The sequence below is a fragment of the Zalophus californianus genome, chromosome 3 (genome assembly GCF_009762305.2).
Source record: "Zalophus californianus isolate mZalCal1 chromosome 3, mZalCal1.pri.v2, whole genome shotgun sequence".
Lineage (NCBI taxonomy): Eukaryota > Metazoa > Chordata > Mammalia > Carnivora > Otariidae > Zalophus > Zalophus californianus.
In genome coordinates, this window is record NC_045597.1 from 11,572,011 (window position 1) to 11,588,607 (window position 16,597).

The following is a 16,597-nucleotide window of genomic DNA, read 5'->3' on the forward strand; positions in this document are numbered from 1 at the left end:
TACCAAATAATTTGAAGCTACAATTACTAATGACATACAGGTTGTATCTCAAAATATATTTTTCTGGAAGGACTGGAGAAAAACTCAAGTTTGATGAATATTGCGGGTATATATCTCACAACAGATGTCGGCTAAGTTTGACATATTTTAGCTTATGGGAATTAAAATAGGAGCATAGAGTATGGGAAATGTTTAAGCTTTTTCCAACAGATTTTAATAAGAGAAGATGACTTTGAGTCCCTAGTGTCAATCTATAGCCTAATTCTTACTAGAGGGGACTATTGTGCCAGGAAAAATGCTTTTGCCTGTAAATATCTATAGTTTCCTGAAACAAAGCAGTCACAAGCATCACTATCCGCCAAACAGTGACAGATTATATGAGCAGATTATTATTTCTTAACGTAAAGTATTTCTCACCTGACATTAGACTAAGGGGCATCAGACTTTATTTCCTAAGAATCTCTAATTAAAATGAAACAACAAAAAATTCTGTGACACCAAAGACAGTTCTCCAATAATTTATCTACTTTGTAATCTAAGTATTCCCACAAATTTAATTATTTGGAAGGAACAGAAAAAAGGGTACAACTTTTATTTTTGATAATTATTTTTATTACAATATTGTTATTATTATTATTACTATACAACAGTACTAATTATTATCACTATAGAAAACACAAAGCACCCAGCATTACCTGCGAACTTCAGCTATACCTCTGGTCTTAGGGCAGAATATAATTTAGGATGGGAGCAGAAGTAGAGAAAAGCAAAATATATAATTTTGCCTTCTTGGGTCATTTCTACTTAAAAACATTACTTGAATGAAATTTTCATCAGAGGGGAAAAAAGGTCTTTTGGAAATCTGTAACTGTCTCACTAGGACACAGACTATCAGTTTACCATCCTTGACAGAGTCACCTGTGCTTTGGACAAAGTATCCGAGGGTGTATGTTTTCATCAGCGATTCACATTCGAAATAAAACAGATTAGATGTTTGTTGGAAGCAATACTTTATACAATTGAGCAACCTATTTATACTAAATCTTTACAAACAGAACACACATTATTTAAACCCCAAGACCCTTCAAGACCCAGAGTCACCTACCTGCAGACCCAATTTTTGTGACCAGCCAATTTATAGGGAGAGTGAAAGAAACATGCGAACTGGATAAAATAACCATATGTCCCCACTGGAAGCCCCATTACTTGAATCATTTAAACCTTGCTGGACAAAGCACCAGGAGAATTTGCTGTAGGAAACAAACCTACGCCAATGGGGCAGGGAGGAAATGACCTAATGGTGAGTCTCCCTTCTGCTCTAATTTCTGTGGTTCTGTGTTAAGAAAAGCTGTCCTACCACACTGTTGTGAAAGCTTACGCCCCACCAAAACAGCATTTCTTATTAAAAAAAAAAAAAAAAAGCCAGTTCAGAATTTAACATTTAAGTTGCCATCATCAAAAGGCAAGGACACTTTGGGACAGTTTTGTTCGGGAACACTTTTAAGATACAATGGAAAAGTATTTTTTTCCTTTGTTCAAGAACTGAAAATGCCAGCAAAAGAGTGTGTTTCTAGTTTGAGTTTTGTTTGCTGGCTCCCCGAAGTTTAGTATGGAGCTGGCTTCCATGCACCTGGCCGCTTACAGTGCTAAGTGGCATCCTTTGATGTTATTCAGTGTGAAACCCAGTGTAGGCGGTTAACAGAGGCAGTGTTGGCCCAGACTGGAACTCTGCTTGGGCTGCCATTTTGATGGCCCATATTCTGCCTCAGTTTATTATTTCAGTAGGAAGTATTTATCAGTGGACGTAGGGCACACACAGAGAGGTAGAGAACATTTAGTGTGTGCAGGGGCACAGGGGCGACGGGGGCCTGGATGGAGTTCTTTGCACGTATGAATGAAAAAGTACATGGCCCTCTGTCTCTGTAAATATTTATGTGCATTCATGGAGGCGCTGGGTTTTGGAGTCAAGATATAGAAATGGACATTAAAACTGTGATTTTCAAAACACATTTCTATAAACTGCGGTGTTTTTCTGATAGCCACTCCTGATTTGAAATGAAAGAATGCTATTTATCCTGAAATTGGTGTAAGTCCAAATGGGAGGTTTCCAACGTCACATATTTTGCCTTTTGAAGTGCCAGTTTGTGTAAAGATGAGCCTGTGAGTGTGTGAGGGTGAGCAAGAATACAAGGTCGGAGCTGAAGGCAGGTGTCCGTAATGACAGGGAGGGAGTGACCCACTTAATACTGCTACCCACATTCCCAAGTCCTGGGATTTTCAGGTGTTTTTACTGCCGGTGAAAAGTGCAAGTGATACTTCTCACATTGATGTCACCAGTTCACCACTGACGCCAGTTTTGTCTCCCCCACCCCACCCCCCCACCCCCACCCCCGCCGTAAGGGGCTGTTTTTAGAACCTTGGTAATGTTTCAGCATTCTTTCTTCCCCAAGTACTTTTGCATCGCAGGTACTAAAACTTCACTCCTTATGTAGGTAACAAGGCTGAGTTTAGATAGTACCTCTAGGATGGATTTATAAATGCAACTTTCCCCCCATTCTCTTACAAAGAGGCAAACGGTATTACTGCAAATAACCTTTAAGATAATTAACTGACAATGCTGCAACTAGCATAAAATCTTCCTTCAGGCGACACCTAATTTAAGTGTTACTGGCACAAAGTGGAGACAGATTGCGCATCACCACTGCAATATTTACATAGCAGAAACCCACAGAGCAGGAAACGCGAGGCTCAATGATGCACTAAATTAGGAACAACCGTACTCCACTGTTAATTTGCTCTCCATTCTATCTAGATCTCAGGTCCAGAAATTGGTACAAACACATACAAAACCTCCCACTCTTAAATGACTAAACCGGAGGAGCTTTTTGTACATTTTTGCCCCAAAATTAAAATAACTTGAAAATTTATTTCCTCTCTCCACAAGAACCATTTGATCAAACTGTGTTTATTTCATCACAACTTGCTCTCACTTTGATCTAAAATTATTTTCATATGAATGCTGCATCGGAGTCTATAGAGAAAAACTAAACAGATTTCTATTTTCTCAAAGGCTTGCCAATATAGTTTATGAAAAGAATAACCTCTAGAGAGACTTGAGGGCCAGGTAGTGAAATATTCAGAAACATGGAAAGGCAAATTTACCTTAAGCGAATTTCTCCCTGATGAATGCTGTCCCCTCCCACCTCCCCCCTTACAACGCAATGAGTTTTTGAAATGACTCAAATGATATCTAATTTATATTTTTACCCCACAGTATTTTAAACACCAGTTTCACCCAAGGCATTAACAAAACATTTACCTTTCCTAATTGTTGATGTTCTTTAAAGGCAGCGATTAGTTCTTCAGCCCACTTAATTTTTTCAGGGGAAGGAGAAAACTCTTCCTGCACCACGGCAATTTGGTTAGGGTGTATCACCTGCTTACCTACAAGAAGATTAATAACACCGGAAACACGAAACAACAAACAGATGTTCAAACAAAATGTCTCAACCACGAAAGGCTCCTAATGCTTCACAGTCTGTATGTAAAATAACTAATTATTTTAGAACTTTTTAAAAAGAAAGTAACTGCAATCTGGCAGGCTTTTCCAGAATACCACGTAAGAAACACAGAAGAATGGGAGTAATTGTGTTTCTGATCCTATAGAAATGCCACCTTAGTGCAGATAATCTCTCATTTTTAGTTACAGGTGGGTTGACTAGGTTCCTTTGGCTGGAACTTTAAAGGATAATATCTGCAAATTAGAGTGATTATTTTGAGTCAAAGTACAAAAAAATTATATGTTAACTCTTTCAAATTTTTTAAGTTGTCTTTTGCTTATTTTGTACCATTATCCCACCTGCCATGATTTCTTTTAGAAGTGGTCTGTTGTTTTTCATAAAGCTTACAGATGCAGACGTTATAACCATATTAATATCAAATAGTGGCTTACAATAATATAATACATTTAATTTTCTTTCTTTTAGACAAATATAGCGTGTCATTTCTAACCACTATCAGAAAACTGGATTTCGATGAAAAAATTTTATTCAGTACAGTGGAATAGAAGGCAGATTTGAACACAGTGGTCTCTAGGTTACTCCATTTCAAAATGTTTAAATAAAAAAGTTACTGAAAGTTTCTCTATCTATAAACATAACCAGGCTTTCCCTTTTTTCTTGTAGAATGAAGACTGAATATTTCCCTCTTATGTAGACATTTAGATACCCAGAAGAAAGTTAATCTCTTTAGTAATAGCTTTAAAAAAGCTTTCTGCTTCTTTTCAGAGTTTAAGGATCCTAAGGAAAAACATTACACAAACATAACACTCACAGGCTTCTACGAAATCATGCAGTCATTAAAAGGAACAATTTAACAATCGGGGAAGTGCAAAATTGAATCAGGTCATTAATAAAATGCAACATAATTTAATGTTATAATAATGAGATTGTATTTTATTACATGATAAAATTATGGACATATTTGGTTCTTTAAAAATGAATGTGCACTTAATGATAATTTGCTCTCCTAAATATATTCATCCATCTTTTGAAATAGTTGTTTTAACATTTAGCCAATACAATTTATACCCTTGATGTTTTAAAAAAGATAATTCCTGTTACTGTCATTATTGAATAGAAAAAAAAAACCCCAATATTTGTAAAAAAATTTTTTTAGTATTCCATGGAAAAGAGTTCAAGTGAATAAATATAGCAATATCTTTTCTTCTAGTAGCATAATTAGAACACCTTTACCTTGCTATTATTTCATTCTAATCTGTCAGCATACTAATAAAACATTAAAACCCTGTACAACTAAAGATGCTTTAAATTATTTGAGGAATCGTGCTCACTTCGGCAGCACATACACTAAAATTGAGGAATAATTTCAGCGAATAAATAATACCCGTGATGACAAATGAGAGCTTTTTTCAGTAGTAGGTATTGCAATTATATTTAAGTCATCTAATAGTTGTTACAATATTATTAATAAAGGGTGTCAGTTCTGGTAGTCATTTTGTACTAATTGTTAGACCTGAATTTTATAATTTATGTACATAATTTACACAGATGTGTAAAAAGCCAGATTTCACGGCAACTTCTTGGTACAGACACTATGACTTGAGGAGCAAAACATAAACTATCTAGAAATACTGGGAAACCACTGATGGCCTGCAAGTACCAGTATTTTGGTAGTGAGGCTAATTTTAGGATACGTGTTAAGTTTTAGAAATTTATGAACATCCACACATGAAGTTATCTGTGGCTGATTCTTGTATACCCCAACAATGGAACATGAGACTTCAATGCCATGTGGGAGTGAAGCAAATATTTTATACAGAAGAGCTGTTATTGGCAAGTTACTGAGGGTGCAAAATTGGAAGACATTAAAATTTATGACCATGAAATCCTTTTTACAGTACCACTTGATATATCGTGCTTTAAATCAATACCTGTCAAGTCTTTTAGGTGACTGTATGATGGTGTCATTTTTGTCTTCTACAAAAGACTGCAAAAAAGAAGAAAACCTACGGTGCTTCATATTTATCCTCTTTCTTCTCAGCATGCAGGACTGCAGTAACTGTGATGACCAAGTCAGCTGTTGAAGCTTTATTCCAAGATTTAATTTTGGTTTCTTTTTATAAGAATAATTCCTAATGTTAATAGCCACTGATATGGCCAATGCATTGATTTAAAATCAATCCACATGGACTGTGGCCCCATGAAATAATGACTGCAGAAGAGATGTATGGCTAACTTTTAAAAAACTACAACTCATTAAAAAAATGTATAATTTTTAAAAGTAGAGAAAATCCTTATAGCATAGACTGAGTGTTGCTCCTCAGTGTTAGGGGTAACACGATACCTTCATTAGGTATTTAAAACTTTTCAACCACCTGCTTCAGAAAGGGTGTGTATTTCTTCTTCCTTCCTTGCTTTCCTCCCTGCTTGTGCAAAGCCCAAGTTATGGCAATTAAATGACAAATAATTAGGACAAACAGATGACAACTGGGTCTAAAATAATCAAAGCCCTTATTGTTTCAAAATACTACAAATAATCTCGTATCTTATTATCAGACTAATTACCTTTTACTGGTATGTAGCAATATAATTGGGACTACAAAGACCTTCTTTCTAAAAATTGTAAAATGGTTATGAAGTGTAGCTCCCTACTTTACTGACTTGTTCACTTGAATATATAATGGGCACTGTACCCTCTGTGCCTCCCCATTCTCCCCCTGCTTCCATTTTTTTGTGTGTGTGATTTAATACTCCCTGTTGTTGAGAAACAATAGTGCCAAGCCCATAAGCTCCTCATGCTGAGTTGGGCACAGTCTAGAAATTTAAATCTGATTTGAAGTAACTTGTCTTCTGCGATTGAATTAGGGACCAATTTAATTCAGCCCTATTTCTTGGAGAAATTCTCAAACTCCTTTATAAGTTCTGGAGCAAACATTTACCCCAGAGGTAGCTGAGGACACCCAGGTTATACTGAGTGATGGTGACACAGGCCCGCATCAATTCAGTGTTTTCAATTTTTTTTTTTATTGAATTAGTGCCCATTTCACAGCAACATCTGGCTGCTTGGCAGCCAATGCCACACATTTTAGACCAACAACATCGAGGTCTATTAGATAGATTTCATGGAGTGTCTCTCCAACTTTTCCATTTGGGCTATGTCCTAACTGGTCATTGGAAAGAGGCAGGTGTAACAGGCCACAGGAACAAGGACAACCTCAGGGCCAGGAGAGAGGGACTCTTTCGTTCTTAGTCACTACTAAATGTAGGGAGGATTCATTTATTAATAGTTCAGGTGATTGGAAAATATTTCTCTATAAGAGATCACATTTATTTATTAAACAAATTTGGGGAAGCACATTTTGTTTTAACTCTTCATGTTAAAAACACAAAAACAAATGTTAGAACTTTATTTAAGTCTAATATAACACTAAAATTGTTTCTTAACTTGTTTAATTTTATTTGGGGTTAAACCACCGTCCATTAAGATATGTTTTACATTTAAGGTTCACTTTATGAAATATTTCTTTCAGTAATCCCTAACTGGACACATTTCAAAAATGTTTACAAAAGGGATAGCAAGGATGTTTGTCCCTTTTCCTTATTATTTGAGTTCATTTATGATCATGATATTCTTAGAACTCGCAGCAGAAGAATAAATAAGAATAAAAGAGCTTATGGTGTTTCTTATCCATGGTTGTGTACATGAGTGTATGAGTACACACAACTGCTGACGTGTGTTTGTGTGTAGAATCCTATTGTGGTTTTGAAAAAAATGGATTTCTGTTGCAAAAACACAATTTTTGGTTGCTACCTGGACTCCTGGGGATCTGAGTGATCAGACACACCAATCAACAGATATCTGCCTGCGCTCCAGGACTGGATTGCGGGGGGACCTGCAGCTCTTAGTGCCAGCCAAAGCCCGTAGGTGTCGCCAGGTGCATAGACACTTACTGGGAGGTGGGAGAGAAATAAGGAGCTTGAAGTGGGAGAAGAATAAAAAACTAGTTATGAGTAAAAAAAAAAAAAAAAAAAAAAAAAAAAGAAGATATCACCGAGGTTCTTTTCAGAAATGAATGACTATTTTGAATGTATGAGGACATTTTTCTTCTCCCCATCAACCCAAACTCTTACGGCCATTCACTCAAAAACACTTCTGTTATAGCCTCATCCCTCCTCTAGGGCTAGCAAAACAGAATACTTAGGAGGACAGGAAAAAAAAAGGCAACTAATGTAAAGAGGAAATAAAATGAGGGCTTCATTGTTTAAGTTGCCCAGCCAAAGGAAAACACAACAGTTTGTTCCGTAGGTTCTTGCCCTCGATGGCTTTCTCACATTTCAAATAGTGGAATAAGTATAGCAGATATGTGGCTACATTAGAAACACTAATTTCTGGTTATAGTTCTACTTTTCTGGAATGTTTGCTAATTTAGCTACTGCTTTCTAAGATACCCTCAAGAATCATACCGGTAAATCCCATTGCAGCTCCTTCCCTTGACTGCTTGAGGAGCCCCTCTCTATCTCGAAAGTCGATGTACACCAGATCTATGGCCTGCAGACCAAAGGCCTTCGCTGTAACGATAATCTTCTGTCGGGCATACAGAATATCTTGGGTTTCTTTACTACTTGTTGCACCTGCAATGGGATGTGGATAGAAAAGGGAGACATGAACTCTGGAAACCAAACCCAGCCACCTATTGTAAAAACTTGGTTTGTAAAGACCTGGGAATTGCTCCCCAGCAAAATGATGATTCTAATATAAACGAAGAGAGGGATATGTGGAGGCAGAGTAAATCTCATATGTGTCTCTTTATCTTGGAAGGCATCTTGCAGTGTCATTGCTTGTGTGTGGATTAAGAAAAGACCCCTCCTGCATCTCAGGAGATACAACCACAAACGATTTGCTAGGTCACAAATTAACTTCTGGTATATTTTTTCCTTCTTGCCATTGCTTGGAAAGTATCAGTTCAAAGCACCACCAAAGGTGGCCGAGCAGCTGTGCAAGGAAATGGTTAACTTCTCTCACTGAGCACAGACATTCGCGTGCTGTGGATGCAATGCCCTTCCATAACTAAGGTTCTGAGCCAAACAGTGCAGCTTCAGGGTTTGGATGAAGAACTTGGGGAAACGGAAGGGCACTCATTTTGAAAGAGGCAGAAAGTGTCCACTGAACTGTCGGAAACACAAAAGTCTCTTGGAAAGACTGGTATTAAAATAAGTTCCTTTTCTTTCCCCGTAGAGGCGGGTGTGTGGGGGGTATTGCTGTTTGTATTTGGACCGTGACACTGCTCAGGGAGAGCTCCAGGCTTCAGGCCTCTGGGACTGTGGTTCTGCAAATGTTCTGTGGCCTTGGCCTCTTTTCTAGGTGTGCCCAGAGTTACGAGTTAAGACCGGAGGCAGAGTGCCCAAGGGATGGGGAAAATCAGTGGAAACAAGCATACTATCTCAATAAATATTTAATAAGAAGAGTTCTAAAATGTATTTTAGGGGGAATTTAAGATCTGTTTAAAATGATATTTGGATACAACATTTAATGTAGAAAATGGTTCATTAAAACAAATGTGAAATTGCCTTAAATTTGTGTTAGAAGCCTAGATAGCCCTCAGACTGATGTGAAAACATAAGCAACGGAGAGGTTGTTCACATATTATAGTCACTACGAACAAAGTAGGTATCATATATTCCCAAACACATCTGAGGTTGCAACAGGCTTTTTATTATTTTATAAATGAAGAGAAGTAATAATATAGTGTTCTGGAAGCAGGACAGCTCTGAGGTGCCCTAAATTATCAGAAAGTATTGTCCATTCAGCTGAAAAACCATTGTCATGGTTGGCAAATATATATTGTCATGTAAATGTCCATTCAGGAAGGGGCAAAGATAAAATACACACACACACACACACACACACACACACACACACATACAGATAGATACATGCACACACAGAGATTGAAAAAGAGAGAAATTTGTTTGATACCTATGCTGGCTCGAAAGTCTTCTCCTCCAAAAATGACTGCATCTAGAAAAAGACCCACTTGAGGTCCGGTCTTTAGTGCTTCTTCACACACGGCCTGTAAAAGAGCAGAACAGAACCAGATCTCATAGAAACGCACAATTTAGAGAGGAGCAGCATGGTGGATTTCAGTAACAGAAAGATCCAACTCTTAACAGTTTGCTGAAAGCAAACTGGCAGTCCTAAAAATGCAGCCTAAATTTACCCCTTTTGAAAGGCTTTTAATATTGTCCAAGATAAATATGTTGTATAGATTTGCTTTGCTTAATGGATTACATTAATATAGTTACAAATATATATTAATATAGTTATAATGTTCGAATCATAGTTCATCTAATTTCTAGAGAAACTTTGAATTAACTCATTTTGATCGTACTGTAAATTACTTCTCTTTTTCCAAAATTTGTTTTTGTTTTAAGAGACTCTCAAACAATAAACATAAAACCACAGGAGAGAAGGAAAGAATTTTTAAATCAAATTAATTGGATTATTTGCATTAGGATCAGGATTTCTTAGTAAATGGTCTCAGGATTAAAGACATACAATACAAAAATCTACAACTCCAGAGGGGCAAATAAAAATGCAACAAGTCATCCAAGATGTATTCATTAGCAACTTCCATATTTCTATGTGAAAATAAAGATTAATAACATTTGTCCTAGATGTAACTGAATCTACCAAGGTGGAGATTCAGCATGCTAATGTATGTGGATGGGGAAGACCTGAGAATCGGGAGAGGACATTGATTAATTTCAGGGGTTGTAAATGCTTCTACTTACAATATGGAATAAAATGGTGCAGTGGAGTTTAGAATTCAATCATCGTATGAATCTAGTCACATCTAAGGGATATGCTTTGATTGTATCTCAGAATTGTGGGGCAGGCTGGAAGAATTTGTGGTTAGTGGGGTAAACACGCTGATCATGAGGCTTGAAGCAGCTCCCCAAACATATGCACTCTGCCCCTCCTGCATGGTCCAGTAGGTCTCAAAGTTTCCTCTCGGAGCTCTTACTCACGTATTATCTCTCTGGGCAGTTTCCAACTATCTCTTTTCTTTGTTTTTAGGGATTTCTTCCCTCCTGCCTTCTGAGACAGGGTGCTACAATGATGTTCATGAGTCAGGTGAAATGTGAGGCATATTTTGGAAAACAGTTTAAATGATCAGTGATAAAGGGGAAAAAACAAGCTAGCCATGAAATCGTTAAGGCAAATTGTTGCATGTAACCATACAATGCTGGCAAACACTTGGTTCAGCTAATCTTCCTGAATGCATATCAGGAAATACTTTATGTTCTAATGTGGCAAATTGAAATAATATACTACAAATTATTGATGTATCCTAACCTACAAGTAGCAGTCTTACATACTAGACATGATGGATAATGTTGCTAAAAAGAGGCCAGCAAATTTTTCAATAAAAGGCAATTGTTACAAAAGAATAATTGAAAGTTAATTCATAAGGGCAACAAAATAAATTTTCATGTAGATTTCATCTACAAATATAATAATTCAAAACATGTTTACATGTGATTACTTAATTGAAATAGGAATATATAAATATTTCACTTAAATATTTAGGATTGGGAAGTTCTTTGCTATTTAGCCAATTTCTTTTGTTTTCTAAGATGCTCACAGCCTGGTTTTGGATTATTATAGAGAACAAATGGTGCTCAAGGTTTACTTTGCCTATAAATCTTTCTAGAAAAATATTTTTAAGTAGATGTCAAAATTGAGAACAAAAGTTCCCTTAGGTAATAAATAAAATACTAACTTATTAGTCACATTATGTTCTCTTACCTTAAAATTGAGCAAACCCATTGCAGTTTCCACAAAAGGGATTAAATTCATAGGTTGTTCAAGTTTTCGGCCTTTTAAGTAGAAGGAAAATTTGTCTGAAAACTAAAATCAAAAGTGTCATAGGTGATTAGTAGGGGAAAAAATGTACAATCACCGAAATGTAGACGTAGAAGTAGTATTTAAGTCTTTGGCCTGAGGAAGTAATATCCCAGCCTATTTCGTACACAAAAAAGAATGAAAACAAAACAAAAATAGGAGGAAAGACCAAAGAAAATAGGTAACAAAGTTCCCACCAAACTACATAGTAAAACCCCAAGCATTATAATTTTTTTTTTTCCCCTAAAGGAGCAATTTGAGGCCTAGGAGTTAGAAGTGGAAAGAGAGATTCTGGAGTTTAAATGCTTTCCTTGAAAACATATTTACGTAAGACCTCTAGCCTTCACTTCGTTAAATGCAAATGGTAGGCCCCCAAAACAGTGAAGTCTTGCTCTACCTGCCATTCTGTTTTTGTTTTGGACCAGGCACTGACATCAGTGGCACTGTTCAGCAGCCTTCTACGTGGAACCCATATTATTCATTATAGCACCATTATCCTTTGTTCAGAAGGTTTTTCTTCATAATTTTTTAGCTTACCTAGGAAGACCTTAAAAAGGAAGTTTAATTCTTTGAAGACCAAAGCTCGCCAATTTTTTCCATGAGACCAGTTCACAGCTAGCTCTGCACTGCCAGTGGGGTAGCCCAAATTCCAAAATCTATCATCTGGAAACATACAAAAGCTCTTGCACAGATCTCCACCACCCCCCCTTTCAAAAGGAAAAAAAAAAAAACCCACCACACTCTAAATTGTAAATCTATTATGTCTATCTAGATCTAATAAGATGTGGGGAGATAAAAAAAAACCACAGGTATGATAAAGCTATTTTTGTAAATAAAGATGAAAACATATATATCCATTTTAAATTTAAGGAATATTCAGCCATTAATGGATATCAAAGGAAAAGGGAATTTTAATCATCTCTCCATTCAGTCTCAGTTGGGTAAATCATATCTAAGAGATTTGCATAAATATAAACCATCAAAGACTTTTCATCTTCAAAGGGGGTTTCAAGACCCTATAAGCTTTGTACTGTAATCATGGCAGGTCACCACCCTGCAGGAATAGGGCTGCTATGGCAACATAAAAAAACTAATGCTTAAGGCTTAGCATAATATTCTGACTAATAGAAAGGAAACTCATTTTAAAAGCTGGCAGCCTATTTACCAGAAGCAGGATTAGAGGTGTTATTTCCCCTTTTAGCTGCCCCCTCCTTGCTTGTGCAGCACCCCCCCCGCCTAAAAAATCTAATCACTGGGATCTTTAAAAAGCTTTTGAGCAATTTGCAGTAACTTTACAATTAGGCTAAAATAAATCACAGCTTTCAGTAATGAAGAATTATTCCCAGTTGCTCCCATTGCCCCTCCCTTCCTCAGACACCATCATCATCACCTCCTTAGTAACTTTTCAAGGGAAGGAATAACTCAACCAAAATAGCAAGAAAGAAGAGAAGGCTACAATGTAAGGAGACAAAATGTATAATATTACGGGAAAGTGAAAGTAAAACCTAATTTATGTCCCATTTAAGCTAGAAAATGGGTAGTGAAAGATTAGCGGTTTTGGTGTTGTATCTGCACTGGAGGAACTTTTTTTTTCTCACTAAAAAAAAAAAAAAAAACCAACACCAAAAAAAAGTGCAACATTACTTGCTCCATTCTTTGCGATAACAGTTGTAACTACAAGAATCATAAAGTTTAAAACTAGTTAAGTACTTTATAATATATTTCCTGTTCTTAGAAAAATCTCTAATGCCTTCTGTTTTTAAGCCAACAGGGACATTTAAAAATTAAATATTCTGGCCCATTCTCCTTCTCCTCCTCCCCTTCTTTCTTAAAAAATTGCATTAAGTACTGCCACAAAAGGTAACTAGTGGAGAAGTTTCAATTAATTTTTTCAAAAGGAGACGATTAAATGTTTCCGGCCTGGTAAAGTGTTCATTTCAGTGAGGTGGAGGGGCTGGGGAGGGGGTGGAGGAAAAGAAGGGGAAAAAATCACAAAGAGATTGGGGAGGAGATGAAGTAGCAGGGCTCAGCAATTCTTTCAATTCCAGTGCACACCCAATAGTGTGTTGGAAGAATGCACACTGTTCGGGATTTGTGGGAGAATTGTCCCACGACAAAGAAGGCAGAGTCGCGCTTGTTATAGTCCAATAAGCCGTGCCAGTCAAACAAGAACCCACACTAGCGACAAAAGGCCGGCAAGAGATTCTCACACAAAAGGAAACAAGGAAGCCCATCTTTCAGTTGTGCATCAGGCTCTGGGTTTTATGCTTCACATAAATACAAACGGAGAGGAAAAAAATAAACAGCCCAAAAGACTTCTGTTAACTAGAAATCCTATTTCTATCCAAGGATTTAAAAGAGCGAACAGAAGCTGTAGCTCAAGGCTGGGGTGGGTCCTCCCCTCTTAAATGAAGGGTAGTAACGGTGATAAACAGGCATTAACATGAAACCAAAAGGGAACAGTGGCTTCAGATTCCATTTCAATCAATTTAAGACACATTCGAATGGGGTAGGAGGCCTCGGGGATTGTAGCCTACTGTAACCAGTATCTCCCAGCTTCTGAGGGGTGACCTTGGAGAGAAGAACTCCAGTTTAGAAAGTAAATATGGGTCCTTGAACATGGGGTCTTCAAGAAGACTCCAACACGGAGCTGTCCAGCAGAAAAAATAATGGCAGCCACAGATGTAATTCTGAATTTTCTAGGAGCTACATTAAAAAAGGAAAATGAAATAGGTCAGTTTCATTTGAATAATGCTTGTTCAACCCAATAGACCTGAAATATTAATCATTTCAACATGTGATCAATATAAAAACTGAGATAATTTACATTCTTTTTGGAGGAGTGGGCTGCTAAGTCTTCAAAACCCCATGTGTATTTTACACTTACAGCACATCTCAATTTGGACTTGCCACATTTCAAGCGCTCAGTAGCCACATGGGGCGGGCGGCCAGAGCACTGGAAAGTACAGATTCGACGCATCTACATGCCTGCAAAAGGTGAGCAGTTTCCTCTGGTAGTACAACTATTCGGTGTATTGCTGCATTTGCAGCCACAGCCTTAGAGATAATCCCAGATGTGGCATCAAAAACCTGCGCCCACAGCCGTGTCCCAGGCCCTCTGCCCCTGAGCGGCACAATGGGCAGGTATTTTATTCGGCAGAGATCTGCAAAATCATAGCAACCCCTAAATAAAATCTAGCCTCCCCCTCCTTGAACAATGAAAACAATCATAGTATAATTAGGCCCATTTCAAAGTTTTCTTAAGTAATTTGACATGCCAGGTTTTTATTGGCTGAAAAGTCTGTCATGAAACACACACACACCTGTCACCAATTTAAAAAAGGACGGACTAGAGAGCTGTTCAGGAAATAATATCTGTGCTAATTAAAACCACTAGTTAAAAGCTTCCTGTTTCTTCCTCTAGTTGCCCTCAGGAGTGACCTTGCCCTCTCCTCCTCTAGGTTCGTTTTTTCATTCATGGCTAATGCGCCTTCCCTGTCTATGAAGACTGCAAATGAACCTGGGTGGGAGCCATTTACTTCACTGCTCTTCCGGTGGCGGTTAGGGCCTGGCGGGCCGTGAGGAGTGATCCAATTCCCGGGCAAGCCAGTTACCAAGGATTGCTCTGTGAGGCTTCCGAGGAGGCTGTTCTGGCCAAACCGCAAGTCTGAGTGGGGAGCGGACTCATCATCCCGAGGGCAGAGTTGTTCCTCTGAACACTCTGGGTAAAGCCAGGGCTCTCCTTGTGTGAAGGGAACAGTTTCTTGGGCTCCCTCCTTTCCTTTACCTCCCTTTCTCTCTGCTCCATGCATGTGTTTTCAAAATATGCAGCACCCGAATCCTTCCCTTCTGCTACTCCTTCAGAGCTGCTCCTGAGCCTTCAATTAAAGCAGAGCATTAGCTACTCACCCACTGGATTTCTTCAGGACTTTCCACCTTGGGCAGCATCAGGCTAGAGGGAAGGACCCGGGACTGCAGGAGGGTCTCCAGGTCCTCTTCGGCCAGACCGCTGGACACCGAGTTGACTCTCACACACTTTTCGGTTGGGCCCAGATCAAAGTCTTCAAGCGTTTTTACTATTCTCAGTCGAGCTTCATTCTATCAGTGTCAATAAAATGTATCTCCTAAGTTTATTTGTCATCGAGAGCAAAGAATCCAACTGACCGTGGACCTGCTATGTGGATTCAGAGTCTGAGCACCATGACTGTATCTACACATTTCCCGTCCAGCAAATAAATGGTATTTGAAATAAGTTGTCCAATCTGACAGACAAGAGATTGATTTCCAAACTTCACTCAAGATGACTGTAACAGAGATGACAACCACCGTCATGCGTACTGCTGCACTTCTTAAATAGTACTGTGCTCTCGCTCATTAGCATTGCTTTCCAACTACGAGGGTAAAATAACTAATAGGTAACGTTTATTGAGCATTTACTAAGCTCTAGGCAAGGTTCTAGGTCTTCTACCTGCATTTTCTCATTTAATAAATATAAGGAACTACATAACACATGGATAATGGTAGTCTCGTCTGTCAGCATATTCACATTAGGGAAAAAATAAGGATTTGTTTTTCTCTTTCCACATGCGTCATGTTTTTTTAGTCACTTAAAATTTTTTTTGCAAGTGAGTTGAATTTTGACATTCAATTAAGAAGGTGCTTACAGGAAAATGACACTCCACAGTACAAAAAAAGCTCCAACTTATTCAGATGGAAGGCAATAATGCCACGAAGAAATCCCTTCATGAAGTGGAAAACAAATACTTTTTTTTCCCTTTGATTTGACAGTCTGTGCTCCACAGTTAAGAAAAGCTGAAAGGTTGAAAGCCTGCTTCAGTATGTGAATTGTCCTTAGAAAAACTGTATGAAACCAAACATGTTATTTACTGGCTCTGAGTTGGGGTGTTGAAGGTGGGGAAGGGGGTGGGGAGAGAAAGGAGCGTATTGAGGGGGTGGGGGTTGGCGTCAAGAGAAAGAAAGCACTTGGGGTCATTACTTCCTGCCAATTTCAGTTTCAAAAACAAATTCCTTCAACTTGCCAACAGCCCTCAACAAATTCTCATTGTCAGAATGAACACTTATCAAAAGTAGTTTCATTTGGGAAGGGTTTTTATGATACTAATAAAACTTTAAAGCTTCTCACTGCTGACGAATGTGGTTTAAAAAAAAA

General features: G+C 38.0%; 1 protein-coding gene and 1 long non-coding RNA gene across 7 annotated transcripts in view; one reads left to right on the forward strand and one right to left on the reverse strand.

Moving 5' to 3' along the window:
- LOC118356830 overlaps positions 1–15,330 on the forward strand; it is a 33,646-nt gene extending 18,316 nt beyond the window's left edge. Inside the window, exons 2-3 of the long non-coding RNA XR_004819977.1 lie at positions 14,317–14,424; positions 14,889–15,330. This is a non-coding gene — a long non-coding RNA (uncharacterized LOC118356830). The remainder of the gene's footprint in view (positions 1–14,316; positions 14,425–14,888) is intronic.
- CLYBL (citramalyl-CoA lyase) overlaps positions 1–16,597 on the reverse strand; it is a 248,137-nt gene that overhangs the window by 18,614 nt on the left and 212,926 nt on the right. For 5 of the 6 annotated variants that reach the window (XM_027590124.1, XM_027590126.1, XM_027590123.2 and 2 more), the window contains exons 3-7: positions 15,337–15,525; positions 11,332–11,433; positions 9,499–9,592; positions 7,986–8,153; positions 3,320–3,444 (exon numbers count right to left, since the gene is read on the reverse strand). In XM_027590124.1, coding sequence (XP_027445925.1) covers positions 3,320–3,444; positions 7,986–8,153; positions 9,499–9,592; positions 11,332–11,433; positions 15,337–15,525 — 678 coding nt within the window. The remainder of the gene's footprint in view (positions 1–3,319; positions 3,445–7,985; positions 8,154–9,498; positions 9,593–11,331; positions 11,434–15,336; positions 15,526–16,597) is intronic. The other variant, XM_027590129.2, reaches the window with a different exon arrangement.